Here is a 22,476-nt window from a genome sequence, read left to right as displayed (position 1 = left end):
TTCCTCCTTCCACTGGTCCCCAGCTACTCTGAACTTGCTGGGGCCCAAGACCCAGCTGCACTGGACACAGCTCTAGGCAAGGTGGCACTGGGGAGCGCTCAGATCCTCTTCAGCCTCCAAGATGTGGAACCCACCCACCCAGTCACCTCCCACCAGCCCTGACCCACAGGCTCAGCAGCTCGCAGAAGGGGAGGAGTACAGGCAGGGATGGCGAGCAAGGCTGCTGCCTTCCAAACCCCTCCTCCTGCAATTTCCAAGTGAAAAGGGCACATAAGTAACACTGTCCTAGGTTTGAGGAACAGGACAGGGACAGAGTGGAGCCAAGCCCTTATCCCAAAGTAAAACTGCATCAACATTTTACCTCCAGCAAAAGACGCATTTGTTTGCACAAGCCAGGCTCGGCGTGGCCTCCATGCAGCGATGGCTCTCGATTCCATAAAACGTGTGTTTGTAGCAGCCTCCTCGGCCTCGAAGCATCGACTAACAGCAGAGAGACACATACAAGTACCAGGAAAGTTAGAACACAGCAGCTGCAACCAAACTGAGTGCAAAGGTTTCAAATCTGGTCCCTGGGCATATTTGCAGTTTTCAGTCACAAGTAACTTCAGTGTTGAGAGTCACCTGTGACAGACATCGCAAGCGAGGTCAGGGCTGCAGAGCGGGTATGAATAGTGACAGATGCAGTCTGTTTTAAGACATTCGTAACACACAGATCAGTGTGTGGTGTGACTGTTTATACACACCCTTACAGAAGAAGGGCATTTATGAGGTCAAATTTACAACTGTTTTAAAGAGAAACTTTAACATAATCAATAACTTCTCACTTGCAACACCCCAGCATAACAATGTGCCAACAAAAGAAAGCAGGTGAAGCCACTTAAGCTGCAAGAATTATTATTGTAAAAGCTCACTAAAGGGTAACAGGGATCAATTTCAAGGCTGCCCTACTGAACACTCAATTCTTTTCATTTGTCTAGTAGAGTATTTCTTCTAGCACTAAATTAAATAAATACCCTGACCTTATAAACCCTCATTCACACCAGTGAGCGGCTCCAGCAGGACGCTGCACTTTTCGCCACAGCAGAGCCACAGCAGCCTTCCCACTGGGATTTAACTCCTATTTAGCATGCAAGTTGCTTGGAGCAAAGACTGTCTTTCATTATCTCAGTTTAATAATAAGTGAGAAAGCATCTTTACTACTCTCAAGAGAAAATTTGAAGTATGACACAGTAACTTGTAACCTACCTTCCTCTACCTGGTGATCCAAAAGAAAGTCTCCACTAAGCAGCAGGGAAAGGATATAACAGGTAACCCCTAACACATGCACAGTCTGGTTATACAGTTGGAAGATTAAACAAAATGGAAAATGCTGTTTATTCTACCCATTCCTCAAACAATAGAGATTTCAGGAGACTCAAATTCTAGGAGAGCAAGTTACTTTTTGGATTTCATAAGACAGGCGAATCAGCAGGTTTTATACTCTTTTCCAGAATATGCCAGAACACAATAATTTTAATCTGAGATATCACTATGAAACTCTACTTAATACTAATCCTTCTAGCTCCTGCTTTCTGCTGATACAAATCTCAAGCCAGCCTCCTGAAGATATTCACGTATTGGTGTGAATCAGAGTCAAAGCCACTGTCTGTAACCAATTTCAGCTCAATTTATTAGAACACTTTACATTCAATTCCTGCTTAAGCTAAAAATAGTATGGTCCTATCTAAGCACACAGAGCTGCTATTTATTTTGTGAAATGGCTTTACAGTGCTGCATTAAGTTCCAGTTCTTTAATAAAAATAGGTTCTCTGGGTTTCTCTCTCAGTCACACCACGGATGAAGTTTGACAACTTTTTCTTTAAAGATTTCATGGCCTTCTCCGATGCTAAAAATGATAGAAGAGAAATATTTGTACGAGTAAACAGCAGAAGCATCAGTGAGATCGGTACGTCTCAAATATTCATGACAATACAGTGGTGGCTCTTTAAACTGTTCACAAGAACACATCTTTTGATGAAACAGGTCATTGATACCAGGCATTTCAATAAGAAAACCTCACTGCAGCCACCCACTTTGGTGACTGTCAATCAGAGAGCTCTTTTCAAAATAAACGAAGTTAATCATGCAGCAGAAAAGAGCTGAGAGACCAAGGAACTGATCGCTGCCACAGCACAAGAATTAAGAGATGTGCTGGCATTTTAATGAGGTGGTGATGCCCATAGTTCATCATCCCATGAACGCTGAAGGCTTTAGTATGTTATACCAGTGTTACAGATTTGGGGAGTAACGTTACAGACCACCTTTCAACTTCTTCACTTCTCGGGGACCTGCAAAGGTCAACCAAAACAACAAACATCCTGAAGTGGCTGAAGTTTGTTCTACAAGACTCTGCGCCTCTGCTGGGAATTTTTTAATTCTACAGACGACTTGAAAAGCTACTGGTTTACATAGCCTATAATACACAACTGCAGGGCTTGGAGGATGACTTTTCCACATATATGTGTATATACACACACACAGACATATTATACACAACTATATACGTACACACACACACTCCCGCAGTAATTTTTAAAAAGTCCTAGCATTAACAAGTGACAGTTGCCTCGCTATCCAAATCTTACTTGACAAATGCTGAAAGCCAGTAGAGGAGCACTGCCTGTCGTGAACCAGATATATCCATCACAGATCAACAGGTTCAAATGCCCTTGTGTGCCCATTCGTGTGTAATGATGGACTGTGTTATCTTTGTTTCAGAAGACCTCACACTGGTGACGTAACCTTCCCACTTTTCTCTGCGGTGTTCTGCTCCTGCCATATATTTCAGTAGGCAGGAGATATTTTAGCAGACAGGAGAATAACAGGAAAAACAACAGAAAATTATGCTCCCAGCTCTTTGCCGTGGTCGCATTCTCCCTCTTCGCAGCGGGATTTTAATAGCTTGAAATGCAAAGCTACAGCTAGGAAGATGAAATTTGTTTTCATGCAAGTAATATCACATCTTAAAAGAATATTTCATCTGGAAATTGTAACACCTAAGTCTCTAGTTGTTTTTTTTTTTAATTTATAAAATGAGAAAAGAGAGCATACCTTCGTCCATCGGCAGAGCTTCACCCCAGAATGGCTTCCAATCAGTTTGTAACCTGAAAATAAAAAAATTAATCAAACAATTGATTTTAACCTGCAATAATTGATACACAAAACATACCAATTGGTACACAATATTTAAGCATCACAGTCTCAATGCTGCTCTTCCCCAGTGGCCCGAAGGTGACACTACCAACAAGATGTCAGTGCCCACCCACATTTGATTCTGGGAGCCTGCACATCAGCGCAAAGGCCACGGCCACCCAAGGGACTTTGGCCATCTTGAAATGTTTTCTCTTAATGGCAGATTTAATGTTGCTCAGTCTTGTTTGAATCAATGGGGAGAGCCAGAAGACTTCTCCATGTAACAGGATGGCAGACTAACAAGTCTAGCCCAGAGATGTGGAACATCTCACTAAGCCCAAGGGACAGTACATGGGAGGGAGCGGGACAGGGAACCAGAAGGATCTCCCTGGCCCTAAGCCATCACCCTAGAACAGACTCTTCACCAGAACCAAGGAGATCTAATTCCCACTGCTCCTTGGAACATCTGACTGGGCCTGGAGGACAACATCTGATTCCCACTGCAGCTGAGGGCAGAGGAAGATAACTGAAATGCAGGGCTCAGCTTGAACCCAAACTTCACAGGTTCACAAATTCCATCTCCACTGGCTGTGGTGGAGCCACAGCAAGGGAACAGCTCCTCCATGCCTGAAATAAAGCTGATTTCACATCACTACCCTGGTCCCCAGCCAAGATCAACACAATTTCATTTAAATTTATTGGTCCAGAGGGATTAATTCCACAACGTTCGTTAAGCACTAAGTACTATTATTACCCAAACTGCTTGAGTTAGGTTTTTCCCCTCTTTGAAAAAGTGCTTAGAGACCAATATGTCTGAAGGATTAAAAGTCACTTCAAAATCAGCATAAAAATAAGAGGGATTTGAGAAGCCTCACTGTGTCATTCACACAGTAGCATTTATACATCAATGGCCTGGTTGTCCCCAAACCCAGCACATCTCAACTAGCTGCTTTAGGCTGATGTTTATATTAACACTTTCAAGGAAAAAAAAAAAAAAAAAAAAATCAAATTTTAGGTATCAAGTCTCCTTCCGGCCAACCAGCATGAATAGGCAAAAAAGCCTTCTGCTCAGCAGAAGAACTGGCCTTCACCTCCTACGAGAAACTGCAGAATTACCCTGCCCTGCTCATATGTTACCATGCGCCTCTCACACAGCGAGATCCCAGGGGAGTGTGACTGTGCCCCAAAGTCCCCCACACCTCCAAGGACACCGAGCCAGTCAGGAACTGCAGTGACAGCAGATGCTACAACAGCTAAAAATTAAACCGTGTGAAGGCACACACGGCTAACAAGGAATCATACAGCCCCTAGAGCACGCTGCTCTAGTTACTCTGCCACTTAAACCCAGCACAGATCTGCCCAGTCTCCGCTTTCTTCATCACCTGATGTTTGCTCCCGTCTCACCGTGCTGGCTCTGACCTTGCTGGGCAGTTCAGACATACACAATTTTAGCCTGAGCAGTTCCCTGAAGTGACTCTCCAGGAGACTGTACACTTGGGCCAGCACAGGGGAGGTGGCTGGCAGGAGCAAGCAGCAGGGACACGCTGTTAGATGGCAAAGGGGCCAATTGCCAGATTAAGTGAGGCTTTGGGGACATCAATGTCAGGCTGCTCCCATGTCCTGAGCTCCCTCTCCCCCTCCAGCTCTGTGCGAATGGACAATATTTTAACATTTTCCTCCCTAAATGAATAACCCCCCACATAGCAAGGAAGAATGAACTGCTGCAAGCCAAAAAGCCTCAGTATTTCACTGAGCAGATCATCCAGTCCTTTCCTGGAGAACCCTCATCAGCACTTCTGACATGGTACTGATAGACTCCAAAGCCACCTGCAATATTGGGGACACCTTTATCTATGGCTGGAAGAGACCCAGAAGACCTTGTGGCAACTTCTGACTGTCACTTGTCAAAGGCACAGCCAAGCACGCACAACTGCATTTGGCCGCATCACATCAACTCTCCCAGCCTGGGTCTGTCCTGCCTATTTCTTCAGCATTTTTTTGCAAACAGGCAAGGTCTAATCTCAGAGACCTCCCTGTGCTGCTAAAATTTGTGTCCTTACAGTATTTCCTGACAAGCATCGAAAAGGGTGCTGCACTCCTCCCTCTAACACAGCTATCCAAGCCCTAGCCTTATTTTTCCATTTTTCAGAATCCAGCAAGAAGCATTCATGTAAGATTATTCTCTCACAGATCACTTGTCAGTAGAAGTAATATGGCTGCTTTAAAATGGGTTTTAGATTAAAATTAAATTGGAAATAGGACATGCTTGCCCAGATCTGCTACTGAGTTGTCTGAGGGAAGAGAGGAAGCAGCTAAACTGAGCAAGGTGCCAAGCTCCGGAGCCCAAAGCTGCAGCATTTTCTCTTAAGTTACTTAAATCAACTTCCACCATGTGGAGCGCCCACAGCTTCCTTTAAAGGCCAAGAAAACTGTACATGTTCAACATCAAAACAGTGTCTTAAAAACTTCAGCCAGCTTTAGTGATGAGAAGAGGTTTACTCATCTTGTTTGCTGCTGCCAGGAGTCACAGCTATGGTTACAAGAAGAAACAGCCTATACTTGCAGAACTTCTTAAAACCACTGTATGAAGCTGTTGAACTCAGGTCTTCACCACGTAGCTAACTCTGGTAGAAAGTCTGGATACCCTGCTAAGCCATCAGCAGCGAATACTAGCCATGCTATGCTTTTTCAGACTTGGGAATTCAATAAAATATCAGTGACCAAAGGCTGAACACTTTTTACACATCTACTCCAGGTGAGCAGTCTTTCCACCTCTGTGAAGCCTGTTTCTTCAAGCACTTGCTTTACTGCTGTAGTAACACAGGCAGCAAACCAGGTCAGGCTAAAAGAAAGTACAAAGGGTTAAGCAAGAGCCAAGCAGTGCTAAGTTTCAAACTAAACATGTGAGACAGTGTGTTCAAGAACCGGTCCGAGGGTCTTCTCTGTTGTTTCCACATCACACCTTCTGCTGAACAACCCTTTTGAAAGCTCAGGCTAGCTCACTTCTTCCATCAGCTTTGACACAATGTCACCATGGCTCTGCCAAGGCAAGTCGTGGGTGATTCGAATCTTACTGATGGCCCAGAAGTCTGCACCTATGTATGCCAGGACTCCCCGTGAACACATTCACTTCTTTGCTCTTAAGGCAAAGCAATAAGTGAATGTTTGTATAGAACACCTTCCAAACAATGCAGTGTGTTGTCTTGATGGGACTCTGCTCCCAGTCCCTATGGATCTTCAGACACTAAGGCTGAACAAAAACAATCCATTTATTTCTACAGCCTAATACTCAAAGGATTCCTTAAATTATAAGCAGGCTTATAGTAATCAGCTCAACTCCTGACTAAAGGCACAAGAACTTCTAATCTGAAGTCTGTGTATTAGTTGATCCTTCTCTAGGTGATAAATTCTGAATGACCTAAAAGCCTGCCAAACTTCACTGAAATGGTCATTTTTTACTATAATAAGACATGAATTAAGCTTTTAAACAAGCTTTTGGATGAAATGACTGTTATCAGGCAATAACACTAGGCTGATAAACATTGAGCGATTGCTTGCCCTGACGATCCAACTGCAGTTTAATAGACCACAGACTTCCAACCTAAGAGATGGCCAGCATCACAGATGGTGACTGCTCCATTGTCTGGGGCAAAACTGTTCTGTAACGGTTTAGAACTACATTGCAGCATTTTGACTCTATCATGTAAATAATAGTTTTAAAAGCCCATTCTCTGAAATTCAAAGAATTCATCAAGCAACCCTACTGAGCTCTCCACCACTGAAACAGGACACTGCTGTCCATATACTCATGTCACATTCCAGGATAACAAAGTATTCTGGTTGTGGCTTTGCTAGTTTACCAGTGCCATACACATACCAAGTCTTTCTAACCTCCTGAATGTGGATGAATTACGTGCATTTGTGACCAATTATGCTACTTTAATTTTGAAAGCAGAACAGATAAAACAAATTTCTGCAACTACAATTGCCCATATCAGAAGCAGCGTCATATCTGCACAGTCTGAAAAAATGCATCTGTAGGACAGCCATGCTGAACAGCTTTCAAAGATTGCTGACTATCCCAACATGGCAAAATTTGGATGAAAACCCAAAGACAACTTCCAGTTCAGCTCTCCACACCACCAAAAGCTTGCTTCAGCAGAGGACTTTGAAAGCACAAAGCAAAAGATTTAATTACAAAAGAATGAAGTAGATCAGTGGTTGAAAAATCCCCAAAAAGTACAAAAAAAAAAAAAAAAGACTTAGCCATCCTTCTCCAAGAGTGCAGTCACTGTAAACTTAGTAAAAGCCAATCCGATGTCACATTGTGCTTCACAAACTCAAATGACTTTCAGAAGGCTTTTCTTCCAAGAGTAATATACAGCTGACAAATCCATGTGGTTCCATCAAGCAATCTCCTTAAATAAAAGCCCTCTGGTTTGAAGCAATGATTATCTGTTACAGCTGAAACTCAGTGCAGAAAAGGGAACTTCACACTTGGAGAATGTTTACACGAAAAAAAGTTTCCAATTTCCTGCCATTTTGCAAGAGTGCAGTTTAAAAAGGCCAGAGCTGAAGGTCACCAACACAGCAGTAATCCATCACCACCACTTTAAGGGCCATTTTGATAGTTGTAACACAACTACTGCACTTGAGCCACTGCCCAAAAGAATGTTCTGACTAAAGCTACAAAATAAGGAAAAAAAAAAAAAAAAAAAGAAATGCCATTGGTGAAAGGAACCTGTTCAAATTCTATCAGTATTTTATACAAATACAGAAAGAAGTGGAATCTGGGCAGTGGAATTTTTCTGATTGCCCAAGCACGATAGGAGAAGCCTCCAGTTTCATTCCTAGCACTGCTCAATCTTGAAGAAACCCTTGCCAAGCCCATCAAGACCTACTTTAGGGTTTCTCTTTTTTGAAAAAAGAGGAAAGCGCTCTTAAAAAGTATAAAAAGCTCATGATTTGTAGAAGGACTTGCTTTCATGAACTCAAAGTAGGAGTGAGGACATGAGAAAGGATTTCAGGACTGTACCTTGTATACAAAAACCCTGTCATTCCAAAATTGATGGCAAGTTTGGCCTTTCAGTGGAGCTACTGAAATGCTGCTTCAGTTCCTCTTCATGATACACACAACAAACATCTTGAATATTGTCAACACATAGTAAAAGCCTACTAAGGTTAGTGAAAGAAATACAGCTGCTTCAGCAGGCAAACCAAGCCTAACCTAGCATCAAGAAAATGAGACTGGCAAAGGTCAAGGGTGGGAATGCCAATAGCTATAATGAATTCCAGCCTCAACAGCTGATCATAAGAGCTAAAAATTCTTAAAATCTGGCTTCTTATTTAAACCCAGATGTCCCTTTTAATCCAAGAGCGCCTTTTCCTTTGCAGCACAGAACAGCCTGGGCAGTAGGAATGTAAAGCCTCCAATATTCAAACACATAATTTCTCATCAAACTATGCCTTTAACAAAAACAGCCACAGAGACTACTGATATTTTCACCTACATCAACTAATACTGGAGAAAAGCCAGAAGAAAAGCCTTCTGTATCTGGCACCTTTGACAAAGAGCAATGTGTTAAGCCAGACCATTTGCTGAGCAGTTGCAAAATGTTTGCCATGAACACGACATGTTGGTGACCTCCACTAGTAGCAACCACAGCAAAACATGTCTTATAGAAGTGATGCCATGGGCATCAACAACACAGCAGCCCACTCTATTTTAATCCAACCCCCAAATCAACTGCAAGTTCTCAAGAACCCAAGGCGAGATGGAGAAAGGATGTCTGCCCCTCAGCCCGAGTAGTTTCACTAACTTCTACATGGCTTTGCCATCCCAAGAAAACAGCTCCCCTACTCCCAAAAAAGAGATCTTTGGAGCTTGGCAAGCAAACATCCATCACCATCCACCAGAACAATCCTAAGAAAACAGAACTAACCAGCCATCTTCAGAAGTCACCTTCCAACTGCTCTCAGACACTGCATCCAAGATAAAGACCTGCAAGATAAAAGCCCCTCAAATGTTCTGAACAGCAAAAGGATCCCTGCGTCTGTCTGGGAGGTTAGGAAGACACAAGCTGCACTGAGGAGGAAAGCACAGCCAACTCACTCTCCAGCTGCAAAGTAGGCAGAATAAAAGAAAACATGATGGCACTTTTGAACAGGCTGCCTCGCAGAGCCACCAGCTTCCCCACAAACATGCACTGCCTCAGCTCCACTGCCAGGACCATGGGCTCTCCCCTGCTCTCCAACAGAGGACCTTTGGGTCCCTCCAGTGTAGCCCTGCCTCGTATCTCCAGCTCCCCTTGCATCTTCTACCCGTTTTGGCTGGCCTGATGGCTGGGCAGGAGACAGCAAGTGTATGCCTAGCCTAAAATCTCCTCCTTGCCAATCAGCAGTAACCAGCTGGCCAAACAGGACGGGTCATAACTTGGAGGTCGGGACATTCAGTGAGGAGGAAGAGCCTCAGCCTCTATTCATAGGAAAATTCAAGAAATCTGCAGGAATTTAACATCTTTAAGAACTGTACATCAGTGTCAACTTTGGCTGAAAAGTTTCAAGTGGAAGAAGGCAGCCAGCCTGTACGACTCTCTTCCTCAAGCACCCAGAACAAATACACAGAGTAACAGACAGAACTACAAGTTGCTACAGACAAGATCATCTTTTTTGTTCATGTCTGAGTCACTCTTTCAGTCATTCTGGGCACATTTCCTTTTCTGTATTTCTATTTGTAAAAACTGTCCCCTTGCTTAGGAAGAGTGTCATGTTACAAAGGACAGCAAATTTTATCCTTGCCTGAATATATCTTGTATTTTGTTCCAGCTTAATAGACCTAATTTCAAAGACCAATACTCTCCCCAAGTCCTTCCAAAACTAAAAAAAAAAAAAAGGATGCACTTCAAATATAACTGCATTTATGCTTATTTTCCTCTGCTATACAAGGGCTAATTCTACCAGCTCCAGTAACTACATGAGGGAAGAATCAGGCCTGCAAAACCGAACTTTCACCATCTACTCTGCTCCTGATAAGCCACTACATCTGTGCCAGCAAATTAGTACTGCAGTCAGCTCACCACCAGCTCTTGGCAGCTTCCACACTGTGGGACTTCAGCATCTTCTGCTTCTTGGATTCTTCCCCTTTAACTGTGTATTCGCTGTTTATTTACACAGATATTTTCTAAGGAACTGCAAGAAAGTTTAGTAGGCTTAACTTTACCTGGTTTTGGTTGTTGTATTTATTCTGCTTACTAAAAATAATTTGCTATTTTGCAAACTAAATTTTAATCTTGCCATGGCCAGTATTTGCATTCTGTGGTTTCAGGGAGTGCACCAGTGTTACTAATCCCTGACCCAGCTGCGAGTTGCTAGTGCCACCTGGAGTTTAATAGCTATACATAAAGCACACTGAATCCCAGAGATGCATGCAAACATTTCAGCACACAGCCTGCAAAAGTATACATCCAGCAGCACCGATCTCTGTGCAGTATCTCTGCACAGTGGATCTCATTTTTGAAGTCTGGATGCTCAAAAACCTCAGCACAGCGAGCCAAGCTGAGATGGTCAGAAAAGCTCAGAGCTACAGGCACTGGAAACCTCAGTCCAAGAATGGACAGCAAAAGCCACCAAGTACTTTTAAAAACAAGGCTGGTAAGCACTTGAAAAGCCCAGTCTTCAAGATTTTTCTGAAGTCAGCCTCTTGATTGCCCATACACACTGAAAAACATAGATCAAAGTACATCTTTATATCAACCGTGAAGTCAAAGCATGAAAGTAAGTGGTTACTGAAGCAGCCCACACTATTTCAGACACAAGCTGTCTCCTCATACCACTTCCCTTTGGATACAAGTAAAATAGAGATATCCTGGACACCCTGGTGCTAAATTGTAGGCTCACTTAACCAGTAAGACAGAACAATCCAACTGGACTGCAGCAAAACTGTACCTGTGCTAGCAGAGTCACAATAGAATAATCTATACAATGTTAGTGGGGTCAGTCTTTGGGTTTCATTAATCCACTCCCATGAGAAGCACAGTTTTATTAATGCTACAGTAGAAAAGAACAAAGCAAAGAGCATGTTGGAAATTCACGGTATGAGCAGTTTAAGAAATCCAGGTCCTTGGAATCTCCTAAGCAAACAATCAGCTCTTCAGGGGTTTGAGTTTGTTTTTTCTCTGTTTTATTCCTGCACATTTAAGAGAAGCACGTCAAAGCTGGCCTGAAGCACTGCTAAATACGACTAACTTGATAGGGATGATGAAGCTGGCTGTCACTGTGCAACATCATGTTTGACCTCCAAATATTTCAAGAAATCAGCTGCAGTGAAAACATGATTCCACCAACTGCCACCCTTTGCCTTCTTACTCAGCACGACAATTTGTTTGGCTTACTTTGACCATCACTATCAATAAAACGTTTGGCAAATCAAAGAGCGGTTAAGACTAACAATGGTTAACAACCTGAACAGAGCACAGGTCTGTGCTATTGCTGTACTGACTTTACAGCAGCAGGAAAATGTAAAAAATGGTCTATATTTTGTACTCTTAAAACAAGCACAGCTGATACAGGGGGCACTGTAGGAACCCCCATGGATTCACACTGGGTTTTTTTACAGTCACCTTTCCTATTAAAAACAGCAGCCTGAGACTCCCTCTAAAGCTAAAGGAGGATTTAAATCCACTTCCTGAAGAATCACGAGCTCTGGAAAGGCAGACTTCACCATGTGCAAAATCCTGCTGGCCCAGGCCAAGCAAAAAAAAACTTTCAGCCTGGAAGGGATTGTTTCAAGAATTTACAAGCAACAGCAGAAAGCAAATGTTAGGCTGTATCTACTAATCACCACAGGAAACATTAATATGAAAAGTTTGCGTCTATTTTCAGGTTATTTCATGGTATCTGCCTAAATAGATGAAATTATTAAAGCATTAACACAGCAAAATGGTACCACTGTAAATATAACACAGCCAAATCCTTCAGCTGTCAGCCTCTCTCTCCTGCTGTATTTGTTACTTGGAGGCACTACATAGTTTGCACTGTATTTGTATTTTATGCATGACTGAACACTGATGGAAAGAGAATCAGCGTTTTCCCACAAGATTTCCTACAACTTTAAAAAGCAACTATTACAGTGAATCTTTTATAAAGGTATTTGCAACCAGGCAACTATACAACGCAGTAGGTGAGGCTACATTTAGCTGAAATGCAATGCCAGTGCTAAAAACCACATTGTTTAAGCAATATTCAGTTTACTTAAAGGAAGGTAAATTAAGAGTGAGCATTGTAACAGTCTGAAGAGATGCTGTTCAAAGGCAAACTTCTGTTACACAACTATAATTTAAAAGAACAGCTTTCTCCTGAATCACTAGTACTGGTTTTTCCTTCTCTTGGGCTAATTGTGCCTCAGGGATAATCTTAAAGACACTGAACTTCCACCCAAAGCAACTAGTTGTTGCTAGATAAATTACATTCTTTTGACTACATTGCACTTGTTTTGGCAGGAATGGTGCTGAGGGAAGGAGGGAGTTGTTTTATTTTTATAGCCACATAAGCCTGTCTTGGTGTGTTACTTGCAGAAAAAATGTTATATGATGTGAAAAAAGAAAGGCTTCTCTTCTTCACTGTTGAGTGACCATTAAAGAATTAGGTGAGCAGCAGAGGAAAGGGAGGGGAAGGTTGTGCCAGTAGGAGGCAGTTCTAACTGCAAGGAATACAGACACAGTAGTTTTAAGTCTTTGAAACTGCAGCTTTATGTAAGTAGATCCTACTAGTTGATCCAATGCTGGCACTACCCTGAATGTCAAAGGAAGGGAAAATACATACCTACTTATCTGCATAATGAATTCCTGTCCCTGGAAAATCACAAGGAAATCCTGAGTTCTCTGGGGAGCTTGTTTTGTGTCAAAAAAATTATGGTAGGAAGGTGACCTTCCCTCCAGCACTGTTTACATTTTCCAAATGACCACTTTTTAGATACTAGTATTACAGCACAGCTTCATTCACTCCCCAAAACCAAACCAATACAGACTGGGTCAGAAAGCGAACCACTGCGAAGCACTCCTGCAACTCCCACAGCACAACAGGGCCCTGCACCACAAAAAGCCAGGGCAGTATGCTGAACCACCCGCTGCCCCCCTCTCAGAAGTCAGTACCACAGGCAGTCTCCACAGCCCATCTAGGGTTCCTGTGTCCCAAAGCCAAAACTGAGATGTCTGGGGGACTCGGTGCACCCTTCCATGGAGTCAGGAGCCCCTCTACCCTCCCAGAACATGGCACTTGCAGCAGACATCATGCTTTTACCTCCCCACACCCCATTTCTAGACAGCCATGTCTCCTGCAGCCCAGTCCCCCAGGCCTGCTAACCAAATCCACCTGTTCCCTAAACTCCCTTGCAGGCAGAGCAATTACACTTCTGGATCAAACATGGACAGCAGTAACTAAATAAATCAATGAAAAAAAAAAAGCTGTAACAGTGCTCCAGCTGTTCTGCAGCATGCTGCAGTGTAACTGCCACCACATCACAGCCTTCAGAATTGAAGCTGAAAAGATGTATTGAACCAGCCTCCTACAATCCCTCTGCTGGTCCCAGTTGGCAGCAGCACCACTATGGACAGTGGTGGAGTCCCCATCCCTGGAGGGGTTGAAGAGTCGGGTTGACCCAGCGCTGAGGGATCTGGTGGAGTTGGGAACGGTCAGGGTGAGGTTCATGGTTGGACTGGAGGAGCTTCAAGGGCTTTTCCAACCCAGATGATTCTGGGATTCTGTGACATGAGGAGGTGGCAAAGTCACTGCCACCCCTTTCTAAGGTTTTGCTTTATTCCTTCAGACTATGAATTTATAGAATGGCTCTTTATTTTATAGATGTGCTAAGGTTAATGAAAAAACCCAACAACCAAAAGTGTCAGGTACTTGATGGGCAGAACACAGCACCAGCCACCTACAAAAGCTCAGGCAGAAGAATGACTGAGACGCTGGGGAGCAAAGGTGTTGGGATCCCACAGCTGCTGGACTCACAGAGGACGTGGTTAAAACTTCAGAGCCCAGCTCTGTCGCAAGGTGCCTCCACTGTAATAACCAGAAGTGCATTTTCAGAAGCATCAGGAGAGATACTATCGATTTAGCAAGAAAGAAAACCAAGTGCACTCTCATCCTAAGAGATAAAAGAAATTAGACTAAACTCCCATTAGTCTCCAACTGAGCAGCATAGGGAAGCTCCCATCACCCTCCTCCTGGCTCTGCCACTCAGAATTGAGGCTTCTGAACTGCAGGGCTGTCAGTCTGGCTCTGCTCATGCTTGTGCTTTGTTTTTAAAAAAGGTGTTAAGTTCATTAAAACTGTTCTCTACAGCTCATAGAAGAGCCACTGATGTGATTCACCTAATGGATTGTTAAAGTTAGTTTGAACTACTTCCTTTTCTGGAAATACAGTTTCAGTAACAAAATCAGAGTGTAAAACTGAAATAAAAGCAGGGGACTAAGATGCAAAACAGAGATGCAAAGCTGATCTTTAATATTCCTTGAGAAACCTACACTCTGGGAGCTAGAGGCATGTGGGACTATCATCTTCTCTCTCAAGCTGCCTTAGCAGACACATTAAACCCTGTGAAGTCTGATGCAGTCTCCACACATTAGAGCATGTGTCACCCTGAGACACATAACCCAGCTTTAGATCCTTCCCCCACAACAATCAGGTACAAACAGCCCCTACCTAATCTCTGTCCTGCCTCTGGTTAGAGCCTACCAAGACTGAGGGTCCAAAGCAGTATCTTTAACAAAGAACAGCATCTTTCACTCGCTCTGTTAAAAGTCTACCACGAAGATTTCAAAGCCGGGTCCACCATCTGGTCTTTGCAGAACCTCACCTTGTTTTGTGAGCGCTTCTCTCAGAGCTGGGGTTACCATCTCTCTTTCACCCTCCTCCTTCTTCCCAGTGTTCTCTTGAGTCAAGCTCATTCCAATATCTCCTTCCTCGAGCTCACGTTCTCTCTGTTTAAAGACAGTGAATTACAACCATTTAGAGTCAAGAACATGTTTTAAACACTGCGGCACGGTTCAGCCACAGACCTGCTAAACTTAAAACCGATGTATGTGCCCACACATGAATTCTTGCACTCATGTAACTGCATCAGGCTCTGACCCTTCAGTAATTTAGGACAGTAAATTTAAAAAGAAAAAACCCACAACACACTAGATTTGTTCTACTAACATGGCAATAAAATTCTCTAGAACATTGTAAGAAACAAGGTATTTCAATCTCAGAGCAAGAGGGACCCCAGGATTTAAGCCCAAGTGTTTCATGACTGCACAATAAGCACATCTCTCTCCAGAGCATAAACCAGAGGGAATAAAGCATTTTGTTCCTGACACACAACTGCTGGAGTGACAAGCAGCTACTGTCGCAGTTATTCGGGACAGGTCAGAGAAGAAAACCACATCACTACAATGACTTAGCCCAGCAGTTTTCAGAGCAGAAGTTGTGCTCTCCGCAAGTCACCTAAGAAAGCAGCCGTGTGCACCACCAAAATTCAGTGATCACCAAAGGCCCTGCAAGAAAAAGCTGCTCCCCCCCTGCCCCACAGCCAACTCCAGACACAGGAAGCTTCCAGCAGATGCTGTTTTTTAGACACAGTTCAGCCCTTGGAGCTTACTTAAAACCAAGTGCAGGAATATCACGTATTAGCATAAAGTTACAAGGAGAAGCAAACCCTAGCCCATAAGAAATTGTGAATCCCCCGCTGTATAAGTGTCACTTCTGAGACTTCAAGGGTATTTATTGTTTCATGGCTGCACAAAGAAGCATGAAAGTGTAAATAATTACTTTGATGTAACTTGCAATCTGTCAGTCCTTTATGGCTTTTTTTGAAATATTAAAGGAGTTACGGATAAACAACAAAAAACAACAGAGGACATTTTGTTTTCACAAAACTGAGGCTATTTCACATCCAAGCCTCTTTTGTGCCAAAGACATCAAGAAGTTCATACAAATGCTTCCAGTTTGAGTCTACCCACCAACTGTTCGCATCACTAAGGAAACCAGTGCTCCTGACTTGACAGTGTTCTTCACAAACAGGGAAAGTAATCTAGCTGTTCCTAGACAGACAGATTTCTTCTGTACCTGAACAAAATTTCAGAAAATAAAGGTGCCTCGGAAGAAAAAAAAAAAAAAAAAAAAAAAAACAAACAAAAACCAACCAACACAAAAGAAGCACACACAGTCTCAGGCGTTCAAGGACAAAACAGAGTTCCTAATAAGCACTTGAGAAGGGAATAGGAAAGCAAAACATTTAGGGACAGAGGTTATTAGCTTTCCTACTCATTTTGAATAAAACTTTGCTCACGGTTTCAGGGAGGTTGTTCAGGAAGGTATTTTCTAATGACCAGTAAAACAACGTGGTCCCTACTGAAGGAGAAAGCTGTCGCCATCTTCTACTTCCTCTCAGTTTGCTGAGTTTTTAGGCAGGATTTCATTGGTTTCCATAACGCATCAAAATAGATCTAGCCTTTCACAGAAGTTAAGTACTTATTTGTTGGGTTTACAAGCTCATTTCTTGAGACTTGATCTTCATTTATCAGCAAGATGCTTCAACAGCAAAATATTAATATTACTGGAAAAGCTTCACGCAAAAGAAAAGGAGATAATAGTTAAAAAATGAAGATTTTAAGCCTTAAATAAAGAGATTCTCCTCCCACACACTATCAGTTAACTGAGAACTAGGCCCAGCCATCCACTTAAAAAGGAAAGGCACTATCTTAGCACAGATTTGTTAGCTACTCAAAAGCTAAACGCTACACCAGATTTACAAGTGGACACATCCTGGCCCGTCTGCTCTACAATTCTCCCAGAACAACTAAATATGCATTATGGAACACATCGTGATATTAAAAATGCAGTGATTGACTTAAGTACAATGAGACATCCCATCCAAGACAGCTTTCAGTTACAGAAAAAAAGTCTTTCTGAATTTAAAGGGTTTGCATTTCTACCTGCCTGTTGTGCTTGTTACTGCAATATCTGAAAAAAGCACCTAAACGTAAGAACAACAAGTAAAACTGCCTTACTGGCAGGACAGAAACACATTTCAATAATCATTTTTCCCCTCAGAGATGATAATATTTTTCCTTCCCTTCATCCTGATGTAAACAAAGCAATCATTTGTTTTTCTCTGAACTGCAATACCTGACTTGTTCAGCTTGGCAAGTGACTGGCTTCAGATATTTCTCGTGGGAAATGGAATTCACAGCCCTGGGAGTTTTACTTATTTGCTTAATAAACCTGTCATATCTATTATTTAGGGTTTGAGTGGAGAGAACAAAGTTAACTTTGCACAGAGAAAACTTCTCAAGTTCCTGTGATTTAGCAGAAAGCCCAGTAGTAAATCCAAGGCAAATTACTGTCTTTCCATAACAAATCAAGCAAGTAGTGACAAGAGCCAACTTTTCATGCCCTTGAAATACTTCACTGCTTAAAAACTGAATAGTCATCCTCTGGCCTGTGTTCTCAAATGAGAGAGCGCCCAGAGATGAGAAAACCTAGGGCTACACTCCCATTCCTTGGTACCTCAAGACTCAGTACAGTTCCTGCTGCAGCTTGATGGAGATTTTTTTTTTTTGATACTGCCATTGAAGCAGACCCAAATAAAAGCAACTGAACCTCAGGTGGAAGGACTTATGATCACCTCTTCTACAGGTGAAAGCAAAAAAGAAATCTCTTGCCTTTTACTGCCATACAGGCAGAGGCAGCACATACTTTATAGGCAGGCAGAAGCCCATTTTTGATGGGTCAAGAGCAGAGGGTATCTGACACAGGGCACAGACACAAGCAAGGACCTCAGCATTCCCTGCTAAGGCAGAGGTGTCACTGCCCCTTTGACAAATCACAGTTCAAGTGTTTCAAAGTATTTCCTACAAACATGCCTACCAAACTTATCTACAGCCACATCCAAATATAACCAACAGGCCACGCTACTGCCACTTCTCCTCTTTGAAGTGTTCTCTCCAGGATGTCAACGTGCCCAATATCTCCCTGTGCTTTCCATTTTATTACACCAAACACTCTTCAAACTACTATTGCAGGAGTGAGAATATTGAAGAAGAGAGACCTAAATTCCATGCAAAGAAGTATTCCCTAAATTAATTTAGCATTTTTAGCCTCATGGCTCTATTTCTTGATGTGCTATGGCTGGAAAAAAAAAAACAAGCATGTTCCCCAGAAGGTTTTACTCCCAGAAGGAAAACAACATCCAAAATACCCCAGTTTTGACTAAACTTCTTTCCTACCTAACCTCACAGTGGTCAGACAAGAGGGAACCCCTGGCCTTGTCATGATTTACAGTTTCATCCATCAAAAGTCTCCAGGATCTTTTAACCAATGAAAAGCACAAACATGAAGAAAACTGTAATACATCAGGGGCTGGAGCCAGGACTAACAGAACCAGCGCTAAGGGAAAAATGTTGGCAAGGCTATCAGGAAAAGACTGCTTGGCAGCAAGAAATATTAGTAAAACTTTCCCAGGGGAGTCATTAAATGAAGTATTAAAGTTCATGAGTTACATGAATGAAGAGTCAAAGTTCCCACCAAGCAGAGCTCTGGAAGCAATACTCCAGCGGCAAGAGAACAGCTAGAAAAGCTGAGAACTCTTCCCCTAGTTCAGGCTCAGCTGTCAGAGGCACCTTAGGCAAGAACCACATGGGGTTTTTTTGAAAATTGATTAGACATCAGGCTGCTCTCACAGGAACAGCACTTGTTTCCTTACAAAGCAACCTCCCTAACACATGGAAAAAGAACGGGACAGGGAGCAGGCTTCCACAAAGATACTCTTAAACACAACAGAAGAGGAGCAGAAGAATGCTAGTGTACTGTGGCGACCTTCCTGCTCCAGGTACAAAGCTCTGGCTGTCACAGCCCAACTGTAACAAACGGAGACAGAACTGCAATTTGCTCAGTCCACGGATGAAACACCCTGCCAATCTTACAGCAACATGGGATACTCCAGCTGCTGTCAGTCACCAATAAAAATGGCTTTGAGCATTTGAAGTGAGCACAAAGACGAATCCTGGAAACTTGGATTGAGTAATCGGTGAAGCAGCAAACACTCCGACAGCAAGAAAATCTTATTAAAAATAACTACTAGAGTCTACATAATCACAGGCTACATACCCACTCCACACATCATTGCCCAGTTAAGCACAAAAGCCTGAACTGAAGCAAAAAGCAGACAAAGGTTGAAAGCATGACAGCTGAGACATGGAACTTGACAATCCATTACCTTGCCATGACTGAAATAGGAGATGGCTTGATCAAAAGCAAAAATCGTGACACATGTTTTCAAGAAGGGGCCCTAAAATGGGGAAAGCCCCTGAGAAGTTCTGACTGATATCAACAAAAAAAAAAAAAGAAAAAAAAAGAAAAAACCCACACAACTTGGAAGTGAGATTTTTTTTCTCCTGGAATAGAAACCTTTGTGCATTTCAATAACAAGCTGGAAGGAAGTCTCCATCCACACCTACCTTACTATGCTGTAGAATAACAGAAGATCCCTCATGTTATTCTGAGACAGCAGGCACTAGGTGCCATCCAAAGGCTGCTACTCAGACCTGCTGCTCAGCTGCCACAAAAAGAATCCTGAATTTTATTTTGTATAAAAAGTCAATGCTGAGATCTTTGGACATATACAACAGCATTTTAAAACCCAAACTCATGCAGACAAGTAATGACAGAGAAGACTTATGCTGCTATCCAACTGAATCAGTCTGAACGGGCACTGCACATCTGTGAAATGCAGAAGGACAAATGATTCCACCAACATCCATTTTTCTTGTAGGTTCATCATCATCCAGAATCCTCAAGGACAAAAAACTTCCCAGATCACAACTCTAAAAATATATCTGCAGGGCTACAGTGGGGTTCAAGATTGCTTCAGTGAGCTATAACAGCACTGCTCTGCTGTAGGGAAGGTTTTTACAAGGTGCTATTAAACCACAACTCCATTTCACATACTGCTACATGATTCTGTCGACATTTGTTTGATTTGGGAAACTTCTTTGGACACACCATAAAGAAGACTGATTTTCAAAGGAAACAAAAGAATCAAAATTAAAAATGTGTCTGTCTCTACCCAAAAGCAACTAGCTTATATTTGAAAATTGGGCCATATATTCACATCTTTATTGTAAGCACAAAAGAAAGAAATAATCACAACTAAAATCTAGGTAACATGATTTAACAAGTGTCCTGAAATGCCCCGCCTAAAACCAGTAAGATTTTCCACTTCGGTCTACTCTTCTTTCTCACACACAGCACACATTCTTTCACCATGTTTTGCCATATTTTGCAGAGTTTTTTAAAAAAGGCTCTGCAAAAAAACTTCTCCACTCCATTTCTTTCTTTTCCTTACAGTGTAGCACTAAAAGGGCATTTCATTTCAACACCATTTCAAGTGGTCAGAATGCCATGCACACATTTAAAAAAAGAAAGTGTGATGAAATTTAATTCTGCAATTATTTATGCTTTAAGAAGCCTCCAGTCAATCTGAGCTAGTATCAGCTAGAGGTGTATCTCCTAGTAGCAGCATCTGTTGTGGAAAAGTCCTTGTCAGCAATGAAGCTGGCTGGACTGCAGGCTTTTTAATTTTGCATTAGAAACCCTGAGTGCCTTCCACAGAAAGGAAGGCATCCAGTGCACTGACACAAGCCAGACATCAACAAGCAGCAGCTAGCTCTCCTAAATGCCTTAGCTTTCAGTGGGCTTCAGAATTCCTGTAATGCAAGAAAGCATCTAACCATAAAATACTAACACAGGTTATGAAGCACTAGGAAAAGGATTGAGCAGAGACACACTTTTCCCAGGACCACAAGAGTCCCAAGAACAACTCCCCACCTGGCTTAGTCTTCCCAGGAAGACCATTTTGCCAAAGCTCACACCCAGCACAAGTCAGTGCTCACTGCAGAGCTGCGGGGGACAGTCCCCATCTGCCCCTTCCCCACCTGCCTTCTGCCAGAGTGGGAGCTACACACAATCTTCCAAGCACCCAAATTAACGGTTTTGGTCTGTAGCCCATTCAGTGATAGACATCAACCAGCTTTTCAGAACCATTAGATGAGAGGCCACAAGAATATCATAAGAATATATTATTAAAGTCAGAAGGAAATTGCCTGGTTTCTACCATAATCAATCTTCGCTGACTGTAAGATAACGTAACCCAGTCCCTCAGGGAAACAGACTGAGACATATCCAAGAGCCCTGCAGAACACCCCGCAAGACCCAAAGCCCCACTTCCCAAAATCACAGGCCAAAGCAGAGTCAGAAATGACTCAGTGCTTCACCTTCTCAAGGGGCACAAAGCACACTTCCATGCACACAACCACACAAGCTGCTTTTCCAGCAAAGCCTCGTGCTTCACACCTGGGTCTCTTCCGCACGCTTGTTTACAGCGGATGACGTGTAACAACACTCCTCTTAAAAACCACCAGCCCACTGTTGTTCCGGCAGTGCTGACCCTCACAGGGACCCGGCCTCAGTGAGCCGCGTCAGAACGACCCCCCACACGGGGAGCACTTGCGGGCACAGACACAGACCCAGACTGCCTGGCCATGAGCCGCTGGCACTGAGGCTCCAGCCAGGCCAGTGGCAAAAAGGAACATCATTTCCTCGTGCCAAAGCTTAACTGCGCTACGACAGCCCAAGTATCAGGAAAGAAAACAAAATTGTGGCTCATCTCATAATGGGAAAGAGAAAGCAGCTCCCACGGTCCATAACTGCTGCTGCCCTTCCCAGCCCAGGACAGCACACCGACCAAGGCGAGGATGGATGCTTCTGCAGGTGAGAGCCACTGACAAACTCCACTGAGCACTGGGCAGCCACAGCAGATAAGGAGGTTTGGCTGGAGGCTGCGTGTGGGCAGGCTCACTGCCAGCCGCGCTGCGGAACGACCAGTCCTGTTTGTCTGGCAGAGCAGGGACACCTTTACTGCACCCCAAAATACCTTATTCAAACAACATCTTTATTTGGCAACACATGCTGCACTCCCACGGGACATCCTGGTGCTGCTCTCTCCTTGGATACTGCAATGACATCAACAGGCCACCTCCTCCACGCTTCTCCCAGCAATTACCATCAGCAGATAATTACTCTGTGCATTGATTTGTGGACTTCTGCTCATGTGCCTGGCAAGAACCTTCCAAAAATGCACCGGAAAAACACACCTGAGAAATGCAGCACAACATTGGTGAGAAACAGCAGGCAGATGGGCTGGACTGCTGCAGGCTCAGCCCTGATCATCTCCAACAACAGATGTGGTCAAGACGAGGCTGC

The 22,476-nt window shown here is 43.2% G+C and overlaps 1 protein-coding gene across 7 annotated transcripts in view; it reads right to left on the bottom strand.

The window, feature by feature from the left end:
- Nucleotides 1–22,476, bottom strand: part of LOC141932333 (S-adenosyl-L-methionine-dependent tRNA 4-demethylwyosine synthase TYW1-like) — a 110,867-nt gene that overhangs the window by 76,087 nt on the left and 12,304 nt on the right. For all 7 annotated transcript variants that reach the window (XM_074845753.1, XM_074845756.1, XM_074845754.1 and 4 more), the window contains 3 exons: nt 15,029–15,152; nt 3,091–3,143; nt 362–480 (listed from right to left, as the gene is read on the bottom strand). In XM_074845753.1, coding sequence (XP_074701854.1) covers nt 362–480; nt 3,091–3,143; nt 15,029–15,152 — 296 coding nt within the window. The remainder of the gene's footprint in view (nt 1–361; nt 481–3,090; nt 3,144–15,028; nt 15,153–22,476) is intronic.

This window comes from Strix aluco, chromosome 19 (assembly GCF_031877795.1).
Source record: "Strix aluco isolate bStrAlu1 chromosome 19, bStrAlu1.hap1, whole genome shotgun sequence".
Taxonomy (NCBI): domain Eukaryota; kingdom Metazoa; phylum Chordata; class Aves; order Strigiformes; family Strigidae; genus Strix; species Strix aluco.
The sequence above is the reverse complement of the archived record's forward strand: the minus strand, read 5'-3'. Positions and strand labels throughout refer to the sequence as shown.